The 21559-nt window shown below is 46.1% G+C and overlaps 1 protein-coding gene across 1 annotated transcript in view; it reads left to right on the top strand.

The window, feature by feature from the left end:
- Positions 1-21559, top strand: part of ATP6V0D1 (ATPase H+ transporting V0 subunit d1) — a 34755-nt gene that overhangs the window by 7599 nt on the left and 5597 nt on the right. Inside the window, exons 2-4 of the mRNA XM_040075288.2 lie at positions 2948-3119; positions 16606-16784; positions 19735-19814. Of these exons, the coding sequence (XP_039931222.1) occupies positions 2948-3119; positions 16606-16784; positions 19735-19814 (431 nt within the window). The remainder of the gene's footprint in view (positions 1-2947; positions 3120-16605; positions 16785-19734; positions 19815-21559) is intronic.

Genomic DNA, 21559 nt, shown 5'->3' with positions numbered 1-21559 from the left:
GAAGGCAGATCTGGGAGGATATGCAATAGCTGCTTCCTCTCCAAGGTCCTGTATGCTGCAAAACAACATCACATGCCTTTTTGGGCAGCCTTAGCTTCCATTTGAGCTCTGCACAGCTACAGGAAACTGCAAGTAGGAGGTATATGAATGCAACTACTGCAATTCCCTGTGCCTTCCCTTGCAGTCTGAGCTTATGGGTATAATACCAGGACCTTTTATCTCATATTCATTGAACATATTAACTGATCAATTTTGTTCCATATTTTCTCCAGTTTCTGCCAAAAGCAAACTAGTAAAGTCCTGATCTGTCAGGAACTTAATTGCCACTCAGACTTCAAAGTTCATAATTCAAGAGCTGTAAAAAGTGGGACAAAAATTCATTAAGATGTAGTTCAGGTAGAGTTCCCATCTATCTTCACTTTCAGAAATCAAGCGATTGCAGAACAGATAGGTCAGAACCCCTTACACACGGGGTGCTGCCTGTGAGCTGGGCTATTTGAAAATTTTAGGAAGTGATTACAATGAATGATAATCCTGTGCAGGCTGCATGGAGGTGAGGGACACTCCAAGTTCTGGCATGATCTGGTGTTTGACTCTGTGGCAAGGTTTGTGTTGCAGACTCGACTGAGTTACCCAGGCAATGTCTTCTGCCTTGCAAGTGTGAGCATAAGTTGACCATGTAGAATAAGCTACAGCTGTTCAGCTGCAGATTATCCCAGGGAACAGGGATCTGGGTTAGATCTCTGCTTTGCTTCAGCCTTGATGTGTGTAGTTGGATGGGGAGCTCTCTTTGCTGCATGCAGGATTCATAGAATTATTGAATGGTATGGGTTGGAGGGACCTTAAAAACCATCTTGTTGCAAACCCCCTTCCATGGGCAGGGACACCTTCCACCAGCCCAGACTGGACAGGGTTTGGAACAATCTGGCCTTGAAAAATTCTGGGTTTGGGGCATCCACTACTTTTCTGTTGCCAGAGAATGACATTGTTCCCTGGGACAGTGGGCAACCTGTGCCAGTGCCTCACCACTGTCCCAGAGGAGAATGTCTTCCTAATATCCAGTCTAAACTCAGTCTCTTTCAGTTTGAAGCCATTACCCCTTGTCCTGTCATTCCATGCCTTTGTTAAAAGTACCTCACCAGCTATAGCCCCTTTAGGTACTGAAAGGCTGCAGTAAAGTCTCCCTAGAGCCTTTTCTTCTCTAGGCTGAACAATTCCAATCCTCTCAGCCATTCCTCTTAGGAGAGATGCTCTATCCCTCTAATTACCTTTGTAGCCTCTTCTGGACCTTTTCCCAACAGTTTGATGTCCTTCCTGCGCTGAGGACCCCAGAGGTGGCTGCAGTGCTGCAGGTGCAGTCTCACCAGAGCCAACTAGAGGAGCAGAATCCCCTCCTCTCTACAAGTGCCCCTAAAACTCTCATATAAACCACTGAGAAACATTACAAACTGAGTGGTATTTAAGTCTTTATTTTCCTTCCCTATAAACTTCATCTGTTTTCTGCAACACTGAGCAGTGGGAACATCTTTGTAACTACGGAGTGCTGGGTCAAAGCGATCTTTGCTAGACTTCCTTGGAAATACCCAGAAGAGTCAATTGGCTTGGAAGCTGTTTGACCCCTGATCCCTCGGGCTGAGAGCAGTATTGTGCTGCACAAGCTCAGGTTGGAGCCTGAGGAGGAGCTCCATGGCTGGATGTAATGTCAAAAGATCAAACTCCTCAAACCAGGCTGAATGCTTGCTCTCACCTCGGTGCTGTGGGTGCTTGTGCCATAATGCTGAGGACTCGTATAGCTCAGTGGAAGGGAAAGGCAGGCTCAGTAATGCTGCTTCAGAAAAGCCAAGGAGAAGTGTCTTTTTTTGTTTTCTCTGGATGGTGTGTTCACATCTGGTTTGACTCAACTCTTCCATCTCCTCTCCTTACCCCATAAAGGTCTTAAATTCCTGGGAGGATGCTTGCCTAACTGGCCCTCTGAGGTGAAGCCGAAGGGAGATGAACATTGTGTACCAATGCAACTAGTAGAGCTTTGAGGAGTAGGATCGTGTGACGTTCCTTAGTTCTGGATTCAGTTTTTTCCTCAGAGACACTTAAATGCTTTTGGCTCAAACAGGGCTTTTATCTTGACAGAACTCAGTGTGTTGTGGTTGCTTGTTGGCCAGGACTGCAGCTTGGTTGGGCACCTGACCTGCGAGCAGGGGTAACAGAGGAAAGAAAGGTTTCCTCTGCTTGAAACTGGAGAAAGGGAAGACTTCTGAGCATGTTCTCCCATCCTGGGCAGGGAGTGCCTACCCTGTGAGATGGATTTAAATGGTCTTCATCTTCACTAGCCCCTCTCTTCCTATTAATGCCTGAATTCTGTTTACCAGCACAGTTTGCTGGGCTGCTTTGATAATATAAGACCAAGATGGTTTATAATTTCTAAGTTGCTGTTTCAGTCTTTTTGGCTTTGAAAGCTTTACAAATGCCTGCACATCACTAGTATCTGGGGAGACTTGCTGTGTGTGCAGTTAGGTTCTTGGTTGTGATTTTTTCAGAGGTGCCTGCAACCAGAGCCGTTTTGGCTAGCCCTTTTGGAGTGTTTAAGTTATTTGGGGGTTTTTTTTGTTTGTTTTTTTTTCTTCCCCTAGATTACTAGCAAGTACCTCCTAGAAAATCAGTAAGTTTCCACCTTGACCTAGCAGAGTGAGCAGCTAGCATAAGTGTGTGTGCTCAGTTACACAGACGGTGTTACAGATTTGTCTTTAAGATGAGGCAAGGCTGATATGGTGAAACACTGATCTTTTCCTGTGTTTGAGTTGTCCATTATACATGGGTTGTGTCTAGATGATCTTTCAGAGAAGAGAGTGCTTAGAGAAGTGCTAAGCAACAGCTTTCTTGGCAATGCTGAAAAAAAATTCCCAAACCCAGTCCAAAACCCTCTAGAGTGGGATTATTCTTTCTTTTTTAGACTTGAAACTGCACCTCCAGAGCACAGACTATGGGAACTTCCTGGCCAATGAAGCCTCCCCTCTCACTGTGTCTGTCATTGATGACAAGCTGAAGGAGAAGATGGTGGTGGAGTTCCGTCACATGAGGAACCACGCGTACGAGCCCCTGGCAAGTTTTCTGGACTTCATCACGTGAGTACTAGCTGGTCATGGACAGCATTTGAAATGCTGGTGTTCTTCCAGACTCGAGAGCTCTCAGACCAGCTTTCTACTCTCAGCTCTGTGCCTGCTGTGTTTTACACAGCTTCTTGATTGAAATGGGTGTGGTTGTGTCTGGAGGTCTCAAAGCGGCGAGCGTCGTATCGCTGTGTTGTGAAAGGCTTCTGTTCCCAGGGAGCATGTGCTCCGTTGGTACAGTTGCTTGGCTGCCTTCCATTGCAGTATTGATTCAGTCTCTTAGAGGTACCATTTACCTTTTTCCCTTAAGTGTTCTTGGTTTTTAAAAACTGTGGTCCTGCTGCAAAACACAGGCATGCCATGCATGTGCATTACAGCAGTTGCCTGCTAGTTCTGAGCCACTGAGGTTGATCAGCCTTCATCAGGGCTGATGAGATTCTCCTGTCCTGCCCCAGGGGCTGTCCTCTGGCCCCATCACAAACTGGTTCATGGAATTGAGCTGGCCAGAAATTGAACAACTTTTCCCTTTTGGGGTTAATCTTTGACTGGTTTATCTTTCTTGGACAGTTCAGTGGGATCCAGCAAATGCCAGCCCTAGGGGAAGGCAGGGCCTGGAATAAACAGCAGGGAAACACAGGGCTGCAGCAGCCTCAGTATGCCTCTGTCAGTTGATGGAAACACATAGGGCTTCCACAACAGGTTCAGCTGATGTGAAAAGCTTGAAATAGCCCAGCAGACTTGAGGTATTCTTCTCCCAAACCTTCTGCTTCCCGGTGTGCTGCTTTTTTTTTGTTCAGTAACAAAATGGAATTGTTAGTGGCAGAGGGATACTAGTTGTTCCAGCTTGCATCTGAAACATGGAAGTAACTTTTTTCTTTTCCTTAGTCTATATTCCTGTAAGCTCTAGTTTGGCTTGCAAACTGCACAGCCAATGGTCTCCTCTAACCACCAAGGAGATGCCTCAAGGACAAAAGTGAGTTTCTGGTTCAGTAGAATGTGACTTTGACTTGTGTTTCTGAGAAGGTGATCATACTCTGTTCTCGAGTGGGATAGTTAATGTATCACCTCTGGTTCAGTGAGCCTGGGCTCATCACAAGTGCCCTGGAACGTGGTATTTAATCTTGCATTTTTGGCAATTGTCTGTTCTCCTGCTTACCATCTACAAGTTTTTGAATGATGCAGGCTGATGTAGAAAGGCCTTTGTGGTTGATGGAAAAAATTTAAATTTTCATCTATCTTTGGCATCTCCTACATTTGCAAATACTGAGTATACACCTATCTCTCTGTCACGTGCCTTTGTGTTCACTCTTTTCTGTGTCTGGGTGCTGCTGCTGTCTCACTTTCTAACCCAGTGGCTCGTATCTGTTATTTTCTAGGTCACTGTGTTAAAGCTGTCTCCTAAGCCTTTCCTGTTTTCTAAGAAATATTTTTTACTTATAAGCTTGCCAGTAAAATTTTTGGAATTTTCGTGTTTGGACCCAAATGTGGAGTAAAACATTATTAAGCTTCCATTTTGCAGCAGTGTTTGTAATGAATGAAGCAATTTCTAGTTCATCATCTTAATTGTATGGAGCAATCTCTTCTCTCAAACTTAAGTTAATTCTTAAAGCGCCTCTTTGCCCATCTTGAATTCTCTGTCAAGACATCAGTGCTGTTTGAACTTGGCAATACTAGGTGGGTGGTCCTCCACTGTTGCTTTTCCTTTGCTGTGTTACAGGTTTATGAAAATGTGTCCATGGAATTATCATAGTAATTACTAATGCTTCTGTCATATCTGTTTAAAGACAATAGTTTGGGCAGCACATCAGTATCTTGCAGACTTTAAAACTTTGCTGTTGCCTAACAGTCTCACCTTAAAAACCAGTATGAGAAAAACATGAACTGAATGGTCTCAGACCACGCCTGCCTTGGTTACACACTGCCTGACTTGGTGGGAAGGCTGTGGATGGCCATGAAAATCCACTTCCCTCTTACTTCAGTCCTGTTGATTTTATCCAGTGTCTACATCCACCTCGAGTTTTGCAGGAGACCTTAAACATCCTGTGTAATCAGAAAGGCTGGTTCTTACCAGCTGTTGGAATCACTTTTTAAAACTGGTATTCTGCCCTCAACTTGATTTAACTTTGATCTTGTTCTGCTTCTGTCATTCTGATATTTGTTGAGTTCTCTGCAGCAAAACATGATTCTGTGCAGATACCTCTATCTCTTGCTACTGCATAATCTCTTTTTGAATGCATTGGTTCTGTTCAGCACAGAGTGTTCCTTCCTCATGTTGTCTTCACTCTTATCTCTTATTTTCCTTTTTGCCCACAAGATTTGCTGCAATGCCACTGTCTGCAGTGCTGCCTAGAGGAAGGCAAAAGGTGAAGCAGGAAAAATGTGCAATGTCTGTACTCTCCTGGGGAGTCTTGTGCAAGGAGGTCAAGTGTTCAGTTGGGTTTTTTCCTGGTTCTGCCGCACCACTGATGGAGGGGTCTCCTCTGGGTCAGCACTCATCACACCAGTGGGGTATTGTTGAAGCAGAGGTTTTACCAACTTTGACTGGTCCAAGGTGGGAGTCACTATCAGGGTATTCAAATCTCTAACTTGTAATGACTCTACAGACAGGAGATACAGTGAACCACAATGAGTTTTGGAGAGGGTGCTGCTTTTGCCCAGTGAGTCTTCGTATTTTCCGTTGATAAACCTACTATTTTGGTGACAGGCCTAGTAGAAAAGAGGGTAGACTAGATGTGACTTCTTGGGCTGCTTTTCGGACTGTCTTCCCTGAAACTGCCCCTTGAATTGTCATGGGTCTTGGTTTGGGGCCGAAGTTTCAGAGATTTTTGTCTGTTGACAGTCTAAAACTTCCCATGTGTGCCCCAAATAGTTGGAGTGGAGAGCAGCTCTTTGGAGCTGGTAGCACATACTTGTGCCAGTGGTTTTCATCTAGCTCAGGCTTGTATGGAGGCTGCACTGCAAAAATGTTCAGCTGAAGGATGTTGGCGGTGGTGGGAATTTTGTGCTTGTGCACCCAGAGGTACTGTGCCTGCCTGGGGAACACTGGGACAAGCCTCTTGATTTTTTTATTCTGGGTGCCCACGCAGATAGGGGGTGATTTATCTTTGCCTTTTGATCATGACTATTTCCCACTCCATTCTTTCAGGACAGTTAATGAAACTTGAGCAGGAAATGATAAAGGTTGCTGCTCCTGGTAGACAGCTCAAGGCAATTGAGGCACCAGGTGGTCAGAAGAAGAAATTGTATTCAACTGGATGTATTTGTGTGCTAATAGTATACAGGCTGAAGTGAAATAAAAAATAGTAGAAAGATGTGGAAAGTTTGAGTAGGGCTGGCTTGTGCAAGAGGAAAGCTTGAGTTCACAGAGACTTCTTTTGAGTTGTAAACAGATTTTTAATGTTGAGTGGGATTGTAGGAGGTGTGTCTGGCTGAAATTGGAGGGAAATGTTTTGTAGTGTGTCCAGTTCAGCTTTGAAACTCACTGCTGCTTGGATGTCTTTATATGTACTTACCTTTTTGGCCTTCTTAGGACTCCTGGATAACATCATGTAAGACGGGCACATTGGGGCCTGTTAACACTCATCAACTGTGGCCAGGCCGTGTGTGGCTGATGCCAGAAGGTGGATCAAGCATTTGAAAAACAGTCAGGCTTTCTCCTTCCTGAATGTCCTGCTGAGCCTTTGAGGCGGTTTAGAGTGGATCATCGCGTGACTGTTGTGCTTGTTTTTTGAGGATGCTCTAGTCTGACCTAGGACACATTGCTGAGGTCTGGGGAAATGTCTCACTGTGGGAGCAGCTGTAGTCCCTGTCTCCTCTGGCCCCAGCACCACCGTGCCAGGAGCCGTGCCGTTTATGCCAGGCGGAATGACACCATGTCATTTCACGTGCCTCTTAGAAGCAGCCCCGCAGTAAGTGCGGCCGGGGAGAGGAGGAGCAGCAGTAGGGGCAGTGCCGGGCTCTGGAGCGGAGGGTGCGTGCTGCACGCCCGGCTCCAGGGAGGGGTGGCCGCGCTGCCGGTTGCCTGCCGGAAGGTGGCGCTCCAGCCCCGTGCTTCCTGTCCCCAGGTGCACAGCGAGGGTGGGCGGGGATGGTCACCTGCGCAGGTGGGCAGGAGTTAGCCGCTATCCTGACTGTAGGAGAAAGGACAGTGTTTAAAAGCACGGGAGCAAAACTGACTTCAGAACGCGGCTGGGCAGCAAGCCCAAAGTAAGGTCTTTTTTCCCCAAGTCACTTGCTGACACTGATTTTTTTTTTTTTTTTGGTCCTGTTGTGCTCCTCTCCTGGCACCACACTGACTCTTTCCTGGCTCTGGTTCTCTCCAGGAACTCTTCTGTGGCAAGTGTTGTGTTCTTAGTACCAAAATAAGGGAAATCAGCCAACTTCCTCAATTTGTTTTTTCAAGTGGTGGCTGTAGCTGGCAGCCTCTGCCACTGCAAGCAGAAAGCTCGACTTGCTAAGCCTGCTGCAGTCTCCATAACACACCTGCTAGCTCTGCATGTTGCCACGCAGCTCCTTGCTGGAAGTCTGCTGGTGCTTCCCCATGTCTTTCAGCCAACCATAGTAGGTTCTGAGTGATAGGCACAAATTGTCTGTTAACATCTCTGCTCCAACGCAAACAATGGACTGTTTGGCTGAGGGAATGCAGTGATGTTCTGTAGGGCAGCAACAAACAGGTATTAAGTGTTCTTGAAACAGCAAAAGCCACTTCCTGAATTCAACAAGCGCATATTGACTTGTGGGATGGAAGTGGGTTTTAGGTTCTTCTTAGTGATGTGCTGCCTTGCCTTTCTGTACAGGCTTTGTTCTTTGTGTTAGCCTGACACGGTGCCATGGTCTGTCTCTCATTCCTTCCAGTGTTCATGTATATGGTTTAGATAGGAGCAACATTATGATAAAGAATCCTGACTCCAGCCTGCTGTAGCCTGATCAGATTGTCCACTTTAGTATTTTTCCAGTGGCAGGGAAAAGGGTTTAGTGTTTTTTTTGGGTTTGGTTTTTATTGTGTGGTGGTTTTTTGTTTGGGGTTTGTTTTGGTTTTTTTTTCCCCTCCCCTTTTCTACAGCGCAGTCTGTTCCCTGCTCTGGGAAGTCTGGCTTTGCAGCACACCAGTGTCAGGGCCCCTTGAGCCCTCACAGCAAACTGATGGGCAGAGAAGGGTTTGGTTCTGTCTTCTGTGGGGGAGCTGCTGGTAACTGTGGAGGCTGTGCTGTGGGCATGAGGGCTAAGGGCAAGCTGGGTCTAAATGCATCTTCCAAATCTGTGATCAAGCCTGTCATTAGAGGACAGATTAGGTCATCTTTTATCTTTATCTTACCAGCCTGCAAGGGCTGGGAACCAGGCTCTTATTTTGCCCCGTGGATGCAGCTGGGAACTTGGCTTTCAGTATGTTTTTGTGGTCACAAGATGTGTTTTTGATGAGGCTGCATGTACCTTTTCCCCTTGTGCATGCCTTTTCTTAACTGAGATTTCCCTCTGTTACCTTCTCCGTGACCCAGTCCTGCTCTGCCTCTCCCCTGCACTGGATAGATCTAGTTTCTGCTGCACAACTTTGAGTTCAATTTTAATTTTGCAGCGGTGGTTTTTCTGGAGCCAAATTGTTTCAATTGCTACTTAAACTGAAGAGCACTAATCCTCTTCTCTGGAGTAGGAAGTTGCTCGTATTCATTCTAAAAGTACTGGAGTGTGCATCCTGGCATAACTGTGGAGGTTACAAAATATGACTGCATCCTTTTGAAACCCTTTCCTGCAGAAGGAAAAAACCCTCCAAATGCTTTACATTAGGTGTAGTTCATTGGGATAAGTCCAGCAATCTGAAGGATCTTTCCTAATGCTGCTGCATTTAAAATTACAGTGTACTATTTCAGTCATGTTCCTTGGTGGCACTGGGATTAGGAAGGAAAAATTACTGTAGTGGCTGGGATTCTTCAGTAAAAGGTTTAAGAGCCTTTTCTGGCAGAAGTTGTTTTGGCAAAGGTTTCTGACAAACAGCTTCCCTGTTTGCAGGGAGTGCAAAGTTGAACTGATAAGCCAAGTTCTTGGAGGGATTACGCAATATTCAAAATAAGGGGGCATGTAGCTAATGGTCTGGAAATGATCAGAGACTTGTGTCCCCTGGATGGTGGCATCAGAGCTGCTTCTGTTCACCTGCATTCCCAAAGGATGCTGATCTCATACTGGTTTCCCAGAACCAGTGTCTGTGATGATGGGAGTCGTGTCTGTCACTGTGGGAGTCATGGTGTGACTGCAGGTGCCCTCATTAGAAAGGGAATCTTTGAAAGATGTTTCACTGTATATTACATTAAAATGATGCTTTTTTTTTCCCCGATGCCTGAAAAACATTTCATTTGGCCAGTGGATTTGAATGGGAACAACCTAATTGTTCTTGTATGAAGCAACAGTTCTTTACAGTGTTAACACAGTGCCTGGCAAACAGTGAGCTGTGGTAGTGATCAGAAAAGCTAACAAAATGTTACTGGTGGCAGTAAAGATGCAGCACACAGCGAGTGTTGAGCTCCAGATGTCAGCCCGTGTGTCACTGAGATAAGTCTTCGGTGAAACTGCAGAGTCTGAGAAGGGGCTCTGGGGGATTAGGTGAGTGTGCACTCACTAAGCAATTCTGTTCACATGTAACATGCTTCACTCCTTGGCTGAAACCATTCCCAAGGTCTTTCCTGCTCGAGCTTAGCAGGTTTTATTTTCCTTTTAGCTTTTCGTTGATTTTCCTCACCTAATTCTCTAGACTGGCAGGTTCAGCCTGGAGAAGGTCTGGAGGCCAAGGGCACTGATTCTGAAGGCTTCCTGGGGAATCTTGGGTCCTGGTGCCCTCTCCCACGTTCATTCTGTAAGCTGGTTTGAAGTCTAGCAAATACTTGTGTGGAGTTTTGCATAAGTACCACAATATTTAGAGGCTGGGCTAAATCTTGTGTCTACCTCATATGGTTTACTGCGTGTCAAATGGGATGATGAATTCTCTTGTCTTCTGCTGGCAGTGGGTCTGTATGCACAGAGACATTCTGCACATTGGCTGGGTCCAGACCACACCTTCACTGAGAAGTAGGTAGAGGCTTTTAGGCCTCTAAACTCATTCAGGTTTCTTGGCTGCGAGAGATGGTTTGGGGGGTAATGTGAACAGTGCAGCCTTTCCTCTTATTTTGTATCCATTAAGTGTTTTGGGGTTTGTGCTTTACAGGTAAGATAAGAAAAACTTTATGCAAGTTTGACTTCTGCAGCTAGTCGCTGTGAAAGCAGCATGATTATATGTTTTTGGTCAATATTTAAAATTTAATTAGGGCTCAAGTCTGCTCAACGTGGCGCAGAGTGCCAGGGCTCAGCCTTGCATATTAACCTTGTGTTTGTCAAGCTTTGAGGCATCAAGTTTAGGTAACCAGAGATTCTTGCACCAGGCAGTAAGGTGTTCAAAACATTCCCTGGTGTTTCAAGGGTTTTTTACAGATCAGGAACACCGAGTCAAATTCAAAAAGCCTTAAAATAAAAAGCTACTTCTTGTAGCTTTTTTCTCGTTAGTCTTTAATGCAGCTAACACTGTATCACTGCATGTAAGTTAACAGATGAGACCAGTGGAAAACTGAGGTCAGTATCCCAAGAGACCTAGACTAGAGGATGGTAAAAATCATGTGGAGATACAGCTAAATATAGATTAATGCTGAGAACATTCCTGGATACTTGGTTTTGAAAGGCTGCCACAGCCTCTGTAGTACTGTGAAGTTATAACTCTGCTCTCAAATGGTCTTGTTGATCTAAGTTTAGCAGAGCACCCACTTACTGGCTGAGTGCCCTTCGTTTGTGGTGGCAACTATGAAATTCTCAGCTTTCTCTTTGGCAGGTCCACAGATGTAGCACTTAGGTATGGTTTGTATTGGTGTGACTCTAGGAAGGACTGTGTGCAAAGAAAGGAAGAGACCAGCAAGGACACTTTGAGCAGAGACCCTCATACACTGCATGTGCTCTTGCTGTTCCCTGGGCTGTCTGAGCTTCAGCTGCAGATGAGAGGTGGACCTGCTGCTGATCTGACATGTTCTAATATGAGCTGAAAAAGTGATTAAAGGATTTGACTCTGTTCATATCCATTGTCTGTTACTCAAACAAGTCTCAGTGAGGCACTGAGATCTTCCTGATGTGCAACATTCCTCTCCTTTCCAGATCGGGACATCTGTGCAGTTATTTACTAATGATCTTAAGCCGACCCCACAGATACAAACATCTCAGCTGTTGGCACTATTCTTAATGTCAGCCACTGCTCTTTTGGGCTTTGAAGTCTGTGTGTTGCTTTCCCCCGTGGCTGCTTAACATTTGCAGCTTGAGAAGAGGTGTGACAAGTGGCTCTGTGTACCAGCACAGTATGGGATATAGATGGATCTGTGTATTTATGCACAAACCCAAGGAAGCAGTGGTACAAACAGCCTGAAACTTTTTCCATAAGTTACTTCTCCCAACAACCCCTGAGTATATGAACTGAATGAGCTACAAAAGGGAAGCACTAGATGCTAAAGTGACTATAGTCAAAACAACTTCATTATCTTTTAAAGCTGTCTCTAGAATTCATGCAGAGTTCAGAGCACTTCTCTGATCCCACTGGAAATTTCCCTTTTTCATCCCAAAATAAATACATGCTTCTATAGTAATCTGAGTAACTGCCCAATGCAGTCGCATAGGAACTTTGGCCTTGCTCACAGTAGTCTGAGTTAATGTCTAATGCTGGTTTTGGAAAGCGTTAAAGCTGCCTGAGCAAGGCAATATCTTAACCCGTCCCGACAAGACCCCGGCTATGCACCTCTACCTTGGCCCACTGCTGTCTGTTGGCTGTGACATGGAGGGCTGTCCTCATGATCCCTTGCAGAGCAGATGTTGAGCTACAGTTCTGGCTCTACTTTTGGAGGATCCCTGAGAATCTCAGGTCATGCAATGTTCCATCATTAGTCATGCTTTGTGACCACTTGCAGTATTGTTAACGGTTTTTTTTAGTGTCCTGGAACAGAGAGCAATAAAAGACCAACCTATCTGCCATAGGACAATGACTCTTTATGATTAGATTAGATTAGCAAATGCGGGGAGGGAGAAGCTGTAACTGTTTTGGGGTCATTGCCTTGCAGGGCTGTGTCTAAGTACCTTGAGGCCAATTTGTGAATGCCCTGTGTGATGATGTTCTTGCATTTCATGTGATTCCCTGCTAAAACAGCCTTTCCAAATATTTAGGGGGCCACTGCAGTCTTTCTTGCATATCTCATTTATCAGTGTCTGTACTTAAGTAGTGCCAGAAGGACAGACATACATTGTCAAGGTACCTGTGCATGGCTTTTGCACTTGTGCTCCGCTCCTGCTTGATTCTGCTCCATAGCTACCCATGCGTGGCTATGTCAGGATTTAGCTTCTGGGGGCTGGCTCTCCCCTCTTCTCTGTGAGGGGTCTCTGTTGTGTCTGCCTGAGACCATACCTCCCAAAACCAGCAGTGAGAATGGACTCTGGCCTGCTGTGGCAGGAAGGAAGGTTTCCCCCACCAGCCCCCCTTGTTTGGCTTCTCTAGACATATCCTAGGCTGACTTTGTTTTTGTTATCTGTCACCCAATGCATATTCTGCAGTGGGAGTCACTGGAGGAGCAAAGATAGTGGCTCCAGTTGTCTCGGACTTCAGGAAGCTGTAAATCATCATCTCTTCCCTGTTATGGATGATGCTGAGGATATTTCTATGTTTGCTGACTCTTTTCTGTCCTTTAATCAAAAATTACACTCTCCTGTGAGATGTTACTGACACTTCTCAGTATTGACTAAAATTGTGTTTCTATGAATGCGAATTTGTGGAATATACCACACCTCTGTTCAGTGGGTGACAGGAAGAGTTATACCTGATGTAACTGTGCATGTCAAACTCTGGCTGGTTTTGTGCCCAAGTCCCTGGGTGAGCAGAGAGCAGCTCAGAGCAGGAGTGTAAAACATGTTCGTGTACAAGAGTTTTGCTATGAAGAGACCATCCAAGTGGGCTGAAGTAAGACTTCATGGTGTTGCAAGTGATAAACTACTTCTATTTTCTCATGTGTCCCAGAACCTGGTCCTCTTACTAGCTGCACTGGAGCCGGTGAAGTTAAAATGCTCTTGGAGGGATCTGAGCAGGCATTAACCATGAGAGCTGAAACGTTTGAAGCTGGTCAGAATCTTATAAGAGATGAGGAAGATGACAACAAAAGTTACTCTATTATACAAGTAGTTGCAGGTTCTTAGAAACACTGCTGCCACTGTACTTAATCTATTTCTTTGGGCCTGGGAGAAAATGCCAGCATAGCCAGGACCTCTGCTGTGGTCTTGGGACAGCTTTGCTGATGGGGGCAGATGGATCCTGGTTGAAGCCTGATACACCAGTGTGACTGTTGCCCCTTCCACAGATGAGAAGAGGCTTTTCCAGCTGCCCTGGCACTGGAAGACTTCCTTATAGCCGTGAGTGGCTAAGCTGTGACTGGTTTTATTGGGATGAAGTAGGGACTGAGTGTGACTAAGGATGGTCTGGCCTTGCTTGAAGTAAACGGAACTATTGTGAAGGATTAGGTAGTGCTGCTGGTGTCTGCCTGGCCTTGACAGGTACAAGAAGACCTTTGTCCTGCTGTATATCTCCCTGGTTATTGTGAAGGTTTGAAATGCTGTCAGAAGGGAAATTTGAATGAGAATTCCCTTTATGTCTCATGCATATTAATGCTTCCTGCAGGGATGAATCCTTTGATAGCAAGATTTAAGGAGGTGAAGTAACCCGTAAAGCAGTTGGTGCCTTCTTGGTATTTGGGCTATAGACTGTGCATTTCCCAGACCTCCCTGAAGGATGAAGAAGCAGTCAAGGGGTATAAATTAAACAAGGAGGGCTATGCTTTGCTCTCTGGCACTGGAAGCCAGCTGGGTCATCTTTCCTGAGATCATCAGTCCAAAAGCAGGAGCTTCTGTGTGCGAAGACAGTCAGATTTTGGCAGCTCTCCTGAAACCTGGCTGTGGCTTTTGTGCTGAGCTGGACTGGGAAGGCATGAGTGAGCTTGGTGGGACTCCAGTAAGCTGCTCTGAAGACCTGAGAGCAGTAGGGCTCCAGACATTTCTCCTCAGTTCCTTTTTTGTACAGTTGACTTTGCAAATATCTTGTGGAGAGTGGTATCTGTAGTAAACTGGGGATAGGAAGGAGGTGTGCTGTCATACATGACTGTATTTCCTTACCTATTCCTTCACTGTAGGCTGAGTTAAAGTAACAAATTTGGTCTCCTTGTATGCTTGCTTTGTTGAGAGAAGCGCTGCCTATGGTCTTTCCTTAAAGCTACTGTGTTGCACGAAGGAAACTTCCATGTTGAGGGCAGATGGTGGAGCCTGGAAATGATCTGTATTCTTGTTCTGGCATATCTCATGGAGAAGCATCTGTGTTAGGGTGCAGATGCTTTTATTTACCAGGAACCAGCTGCTTACTGCAAGGGACTTGCCTCAGTTCTCATAAACAGGCCCTTCTTGCTGTCCTGGAGATTGCAATCATCTCCATGGTGAGAGCTGCACAAACAGGAGGGAAGATAATGACTTTGCAGATTAAAGAGCAAAAGGAGGTTTCCTAGTACATGAAGCTTGTGCTGATTGCCCTGGTTCTAGATTGAACCAGGAAAGATAGGCTGCAAAAACAGACAGGTGCCCTGCAAAAATCATAGGGCTGGGAGGTGCATTACTCAGCCTTGCAGTGTGGAGAGAAAAAAGCAGCACCTGTTTGAGGAACTAAGGTGTGGATTTGATTTGTTCATGGACGTGCCCTTTGAGCATATTTGAGAGGCAGTAAGCCCATCTAATAAAAACTAGCGAAATCTGCCTTTAACTGGCTCTGCTTACCTGCCTTTGATGTGGTTAAAGGGAAGCAGGTCTGGACTGTGCTCTTTGTTAGCTTGGAAATACAAAGACCAGCAGCATCCCAATGTGTGTCTGGCAAACATCGCCAGAGCCTTGCCATGCCTGTCTTCACCTCAGTCCCAGAACGCTGCCCTTAAGTTCCCTTTCTTCAGTACACAACAGTACCTGTGGGAAGCCTGACTCTCAGCAGAGCTTCAGCTCCAGATGTGCATAGCTCCTTTGCCATTCTAGTTTAGGCCTGATCTCATTTGTTTTGAAGCAGCTCCTGCCAAGGAGCTTCTTAGGTCTTTTCCATCATCTAACTTTTTAGAGTTAGAGTTCTAGCAGTGAGATCAAGGGAGTGTAAAATGCCACATACCCTGTTCTTCAGCATCTGTGCCTCCTTGTGCTACTGAGGGATATGTGCAAAGGCAACTTCTGCTGACTAAAAAACCCCCTCATCTCATTTGATGTTTTTCAGGTTCTCAGCTTGGTTGGCTTGTGGCTTAGCTGGCGGCGAAGATGCCTAGAATATCACTGCTGTTCTCGCTTGGGGACACTTGGTATTTATGTGATGCCTTGATCCCCTGCTTGGACCTTCTGTTTGGAAAAGGCTACCAGCCTTTCATGTGTTCCCAGTCTTCAGGCCTGCTGTGTCTCTCTTCCTAGCTGGACTGGGAGTGCTGGGAGGTATTCTTTTACCTCTGCTCAGTGGAGGCATCCCCTGCCATGCTGTGCGCAGTTCTGAGCTCCTCAGTGCACTAGGAAAATGGGCATACTGGAAAGAAAGGGCACAAAGAGCTTGTGTTGGTGGAACTTATGCCAGGTGCTGTGATTTCAGATTGAATGTCTCATTGCTGCAGTGCCAAAGACTGAATCTGCTAATCCTGAACAACATAAGTGGAGAACTTCGTTTGGGGCATCATAACTTGGGCTAATGCGAGCAAGTTTGTAGCTTTTGGTGTAGAGGTGTGATAAGATAAACCTTGTGTGTAGTTTTGTGAGGGTGTGAGTGAAGGTTGTGCGAAAGCTTCCAGTCCTGTTGGTTTTGGAATGGAGTGAGGCGGCAGAAATGTGACCCTTCCTCCTTTCACTTGGCAAGATGGAGCAGTGTTGCTGGCACTGAAACTGGAGCCAGGCCCCTCTTGAAGGTGTCTGGGGTTAGAATGAGAGACAGTAGACAAATGACCATGGGGAACGTTAGGGAAAGCCTTTTCACTGGGAATGTGGTTGGATGTTAAAGCAGAGCACCAGGGAGGTTGGGAGATACACATCCTTGCAGGTAATTCAAAGTTGATATGAACATTCAGAAGTCTTTTTGCCTGAGCAGCTAGAGCTGGCCATGCTTGGAGCAGGTATGCAGCCAGAGACCTCCAGAAGTCAGTTCCAATCTAATGCTCTTCAGTGGTAGGTGGTACCCAGATGGTGTGGTTCAGCTGTGGCATAAATCACACCCGGGGATTATGCCTGACTGCCTTTTCCTAGGCTGGCATGATAAACAGATGCTAAGGAGGTGCCTTGGTACTTCTTTGTGGGAAGCGTGCATCTTTCTGGAGATGTTCACAAGGAAGTGAAGCGTGCCTGTTGCTGGGTTTCATATTATATATGTTGTTATTATATATATTATTTTGGTCTTCCTCTTTCATTCCTCCAGGTACAGCTACATGATTGACAATGTCATTCTGCTGATCACTGGGACTCTGCACCAGCGTTCCATCTCCGAGCTGGTGCCCAAGTGCCATCCTCTGGGAAGTTTTGAGCAGATGGAAGCTGTGAACATTGCTCAGACACCTGCAGAGCTGTACAATGCAATCTTGGTGGACACTCCCCTGGGTGAGTGGAGCTGTTCAAAATACCTCTCAGCTGTGTGTGGTGGAACAGATGTCCCTTTCTTCCCCAGCCTAACTATCTCCAGCAAAGCCTAAGTTGTGATCCAGGAGGACAAAGTGGTGGGTGATGCACAGCTGTGGCTGTACTGCCTGTGGTGGCTGGGCTTGAGTTCAGGTTTATGCCTGTCCTGTGCCATCTTTTCCTCTGGAGGACTCTTCAATCCGTGTACAGGCCAACACAGTGGTAGGGCAGGCTACTGGATTGTTTGGGTTTTGTGAGCCAGGCCTTGAGTCTACTTAGAGAAGGGGCTGTTGGGTCTTATGCTGGAATGAATCACTTGATTTCCAGCACTTTTAGTTGGAACGTTGGGTAATTTCTTGTATGCATTTTTTGTAGATAATTACAGAGATCTGCACATGCCCAGTCTTGTTCTGAGACTACTAAAATTAGCACTAGTTAAATAAAAGCCCTTTATGTAAACAAAAAACAAACCCAAATAACCACACCAAAACAAAGACATGTCCAAAAGCCTTTAAAAACTCATTGTATAGCAGCATCCTGGACTTTGATATATTGTCTCAGGGCTACAGGCTTGTTCAGGAGGCACATAATGCTAAAACCAAGTGTCTTATGAAGAGCTAATCAGACAGATCTGTTCTTTAAAGATAAAAGGTGTAGGAAGTGGTTCTGGAGAAAATATGGAAGTCTTTGCAGTAGTAGGGGAGGTAGTCACAGGTGACTTGCTAGTTTAGCATCTGTGGGCAAAAATGTAATGAGATATGCCTGAGTCAGTGATTAGTCATTCTTTTGGGGTTGCTAGAAAGAACAAAACACTCTAAGTCATCATACTGTCTTTGATAGAAATAGTTTGGTTTGGAACTGAAAGTGCTTTTGTAAATGCTCTGTGTAATAATGGGGCAAGTGAAATAGTTGTCATGGAAAAATGACTTGTGCCCAGTAAAGAAGGGAGAATGTGCCTCAGGAGATCTGGGTCGCAAAGGCAGGGCAACAACACAGCAGGAGAACTGAGGCTCTGCATGAGTTGAGCCCACTGTAAGGATGATGTGTGGGAAGAAAATCCTCCTCACAAGTAAGTGGGAACCTTCCCATTTTGGCAAGAAGATAGAACAGAATATTTCAGAGATATTATCTCTCAGAGACCTTAAAGCTTCCAGCAGAATATGGAGTGAAAATGCCCAGTGTCAGTGTTGAGGTGCTTCTGGACAGCACGGCTAGCAATTGAGGGTCTTTGCCTCTTGTGTTCATATACTTGTACGTGAGTTGGTTTTGCCTGCTTCAGCCCTGTCTGAGCTGGCTTCTCCAGACCTTTGCCCTGGCCATGCCCTTGGGGCTGTGTACCAAGCAGTGTGGCATTTCTTCAGCAGTGGAACATGGGGAGTAGCTGTGTTGCCTAAACAAGCAGGCATGCAGGCTTCAGTTGTTTAACTTGCACTCTTTCCAGTGACCACACGCAAAGAAACAGCAGCTCTATCTCCTAAAAGGACTTGAGTAGCTACGTGGCTTGGTGGGAATGCTTAACCCCAAATGGCTTTCATAGGTTAACAGGGCAAAGTGAGACTTGCTGTAAGCCTAATTTGGGATATTGGAGGGCCAAGAATTGAAATAGCAGTGTACTCATTCCTCAGCTACTCTGAAGTAGCCACTGCTTAGCTATCCAGGCTGGCCAGCGCATCCTGCAGTAAAAACCAGTCCTGGCACGCTCTGTTTGCATTTTTGCCAATCATCGGGAGCAGTGTTCCCTTGGCCACGTGGCACTGTGCTCTGGTGCTGCAAGGAGACTTCTGGGGGGGGTAACCTCTGTTCAGGACCCTCCAGGCCCACACTGTGGCTGCTGTCCTTCCAGGCAGCTCGTGCTATAAAAAAGGTGCGGGCCAGAGGTGTGAGCCTGCATTGCAGCTGGTGTATTGCACAGAATAGAGCACTGGTCAGTTCTCAGCATGACTGCGGTGTCTGTTAGGCACAGCTGCACTGTATAAATTGAGACAGATCAGATTTCTCTTTGTAGCAAATTCAGCGAAGTTGGTTACTGAGTGAGAGTTGAAGTCAGGAAGTCCTGTCAGTGGGTTTTATTGTACCACTCGTTTGCTAGCAAGAACACAACAGCAGCATTACACTACACTGTAGATGTACAAGAATCATCTATGTCTGCAGCTTGCAGCACCTGTTTGGTCTGAAATCTGTGTTTTTTAAGTGGCAACAACTTCTCCAACTCCCTCTCAGTGGTATTCCGGCAAAGTACGTAGGGCTGAGCATCCTACCAAGTCCTACTAATTTATTCTGTCTCCTGTTACTAACTTTCAGCTAGAGAAATAAAAGCCCTTGGAAGAAGTGCAAAATGAGACTGATAGACTTGACCAGGAGAAACAACTCCTGACTCCAACCAAGACCAGTGTCATGGGCTATATGAGCTGTGGTATCACCATGCCTTCTTAATCCCTACTAAGGTCTTGCAGAGGGAGGGAGAAGCATCAGCTCGTGTCTCACTAGCTGCTGTCTCACAGGTGCTTAAGCACGCCTATGATACTGTGGTAGGCAGTTCAAAGCTACCTTGTCACCTCCAAGTGCCTGCATCTGGGAACAGTTTGGGAATTGCTTATTTTTAAATACAGGCTTCTCTATCACTGATACTGGGGTCTAGAGCTGAGAATTTTTGCTGGGAATATGCTGTTAACAAAACCATAAGACTAAGGGGTGAAGAAAGACTTCTTTTTTTTTTGTTTGAGAATCCCAAAAATTATTATGGCCTAAAGAACCATGGTGGAGCCTGAGGTTTTGAGTCATGACAATTTGGCTGCTGAAGATAAGGGCCAGGCCTAGGAGGGACAAGCTCAGCACAGGGTGTGCTTCTGCCTGGTATTGTTGGGGAGTCTGGAAAGTGCTGAGCATGAGTCTGGTTAGGGCAATGCTAACTCTGTCTCTGGTTCTGTTTCAGCTGCGTTCTTCCAAGACTGCATATCAGAGCAGGACCTGGATGAAATGAATATCGAAATAATTCGAAACACCCTTTATAAGGTAAATGAGTCACAGAATCACAGAATGGGTTAGGTTGGAAAGGTCCACAGTGGGTCATCTTGTTCAACCTCCCTGCTCAAGCAGGGCTATCCCCGAGCACATGGCACAGGATTATGTCCTGATGGTTCTGGAATATCTCCAGTGAGGGAGGCTCCACACCCTCTCTGGGCAAACAGTTCCAGTGATTGGTCACCCGCACAGTAAAAAAGTTCTTCCTCATATTCAGGTGGAACTTCCTGTGCATCAATTTCTGCCTGTTGCCTCTTGTCCTAGTGCTAGAGTCTCTGAGAAAGGAAGGAGATGTAAACTTCCCTATTTATTCCTGGTGTGGTATTAAACATGGCCAAAACCGTTTTGCATCCACTGGAAAGTAAAGATAAGCACTTCTGGCAGGGCCTGACATCCGATCACACAGCTCACCTGAGTCAGGGCACCAGAGCTGGGCAGAGGAGGATTTTCTTGGAGCTGTCGAGTTTGTGCAAGAGATTTTGAGGTTGTGTCTTTGAATTTCCTCGTGCCCAAAGCAGGCAGGAGAAGTCTGCTCCCTCACCACACAGGTTCAGAGGCGTAGTTGACTTAATTCACAGTGAATAATCTTAAACTTGTTTGAAGGACTCTCATCAGTTTTGCTCCCTATCTTGAGCCCTTCCCAAAGATCTTCCAACTGTCTGCTCAAGCCTTCTGTGGCTATGGTTGGGGTTAGATGTTCTTGGTAGAGCAGTGTAAAAGGTGCAAGCTCGAGAGAGTGTTGGCAGAGGGATGTGGAGGGGCTGAGGATCTCCTTGTCCTGAGCTGTCATCTCCTCTGCAGGCCCTGTCTGGTTTTAGCTGGCAGTGTCGAAGCGTGTGTTTATGTGCAGGCTGTGGCTATCGCTCCATCTCAGCTCTCTGGATCAGGGGTGGGATGTAGATTTTATCTGTCAATCTTGTTTTGGCTGGTCACCGCCAGCCTGCAGTCGGTGTGACCCCTTCTTTCCAAGGAAGCTGTGGCCTGTTTGGAGAGGCAGAGAGCAGGTCAGGCGTGAAGGGAAGAAGGCAAGGGGAGGGAAAAGGAGCGGTGTGTCAGCAGTCATGCCCAGCTGCCTGTGGCCTCTGGCATGTACTGGTCTTTGCTGTAACAGAGAGGGAGGGACACCTGTGTGCATAAACACCACAGCCTTGCAGGGCACAGGCCTTGATCTTAACGTGAAGGCAGGCAGCAGAGTGGGCACAGGGAAAACTGGTTGGGAGGGAGGTGGGATGTATCCCCTTGGATCCCAGCTGCTATGTCCTTTCCCCTATCCTTTTTAAGGCTCAATATTGCTTTGTAGTCTGCTCTTCTTACCCACTAATGGACATACACTGTCATGCTTCAGTGTATGCTGGCACTGGTTTTTGCTGAAGAGCAGCCCCTAGGGGATACTGGGGCTCTGTCCGTAACAAATCACAGGGATGAAGGGGTGGAAAAGGTGATTGCTGCTTATGGACTCTACTTGAAGCTAACTCTCTCCCCAAGGACTGGAAAATGTATAATACGATGCAAATGAGGGAAATAAAATCAGGTCTGAAATCTGCAGAGAGCTGCTCTGAATAACACGACAGGCACTGGACAGATGCCTGTGTCCACGTGGGCTTGGCATGGGAAGGGGCAGTGCTATCTCCCAGACATACTGGAGGTTTTTTTAAAGGAATCTGTGAGTGTGTTGACAGAAGGTTTGAGCAGGATCCATAGGAAGAAGGCTATTACAAAGGCTTCTTGTTAGCAAT

The sequence above is a fragment of the Hirundo rustica genome, chromosome 11 (assembly GCF_015227805.2).
Source record: "Hirundo rustica isolate bHirRus1 chromosome 11, bHirRus1.pri.v3, whole genome shotgun sequence".
NCBI lineage: Eukaryota > Metazoa > Chordata > Aves > Passeriformes > Hirundinidae > Hirundo > Hirundo rustica.
The sequence above is the reverse complement of the archived record's forward strand: the minus strand, read 5'-3'. Positions and strand labels throughout refer to the sequence as shown.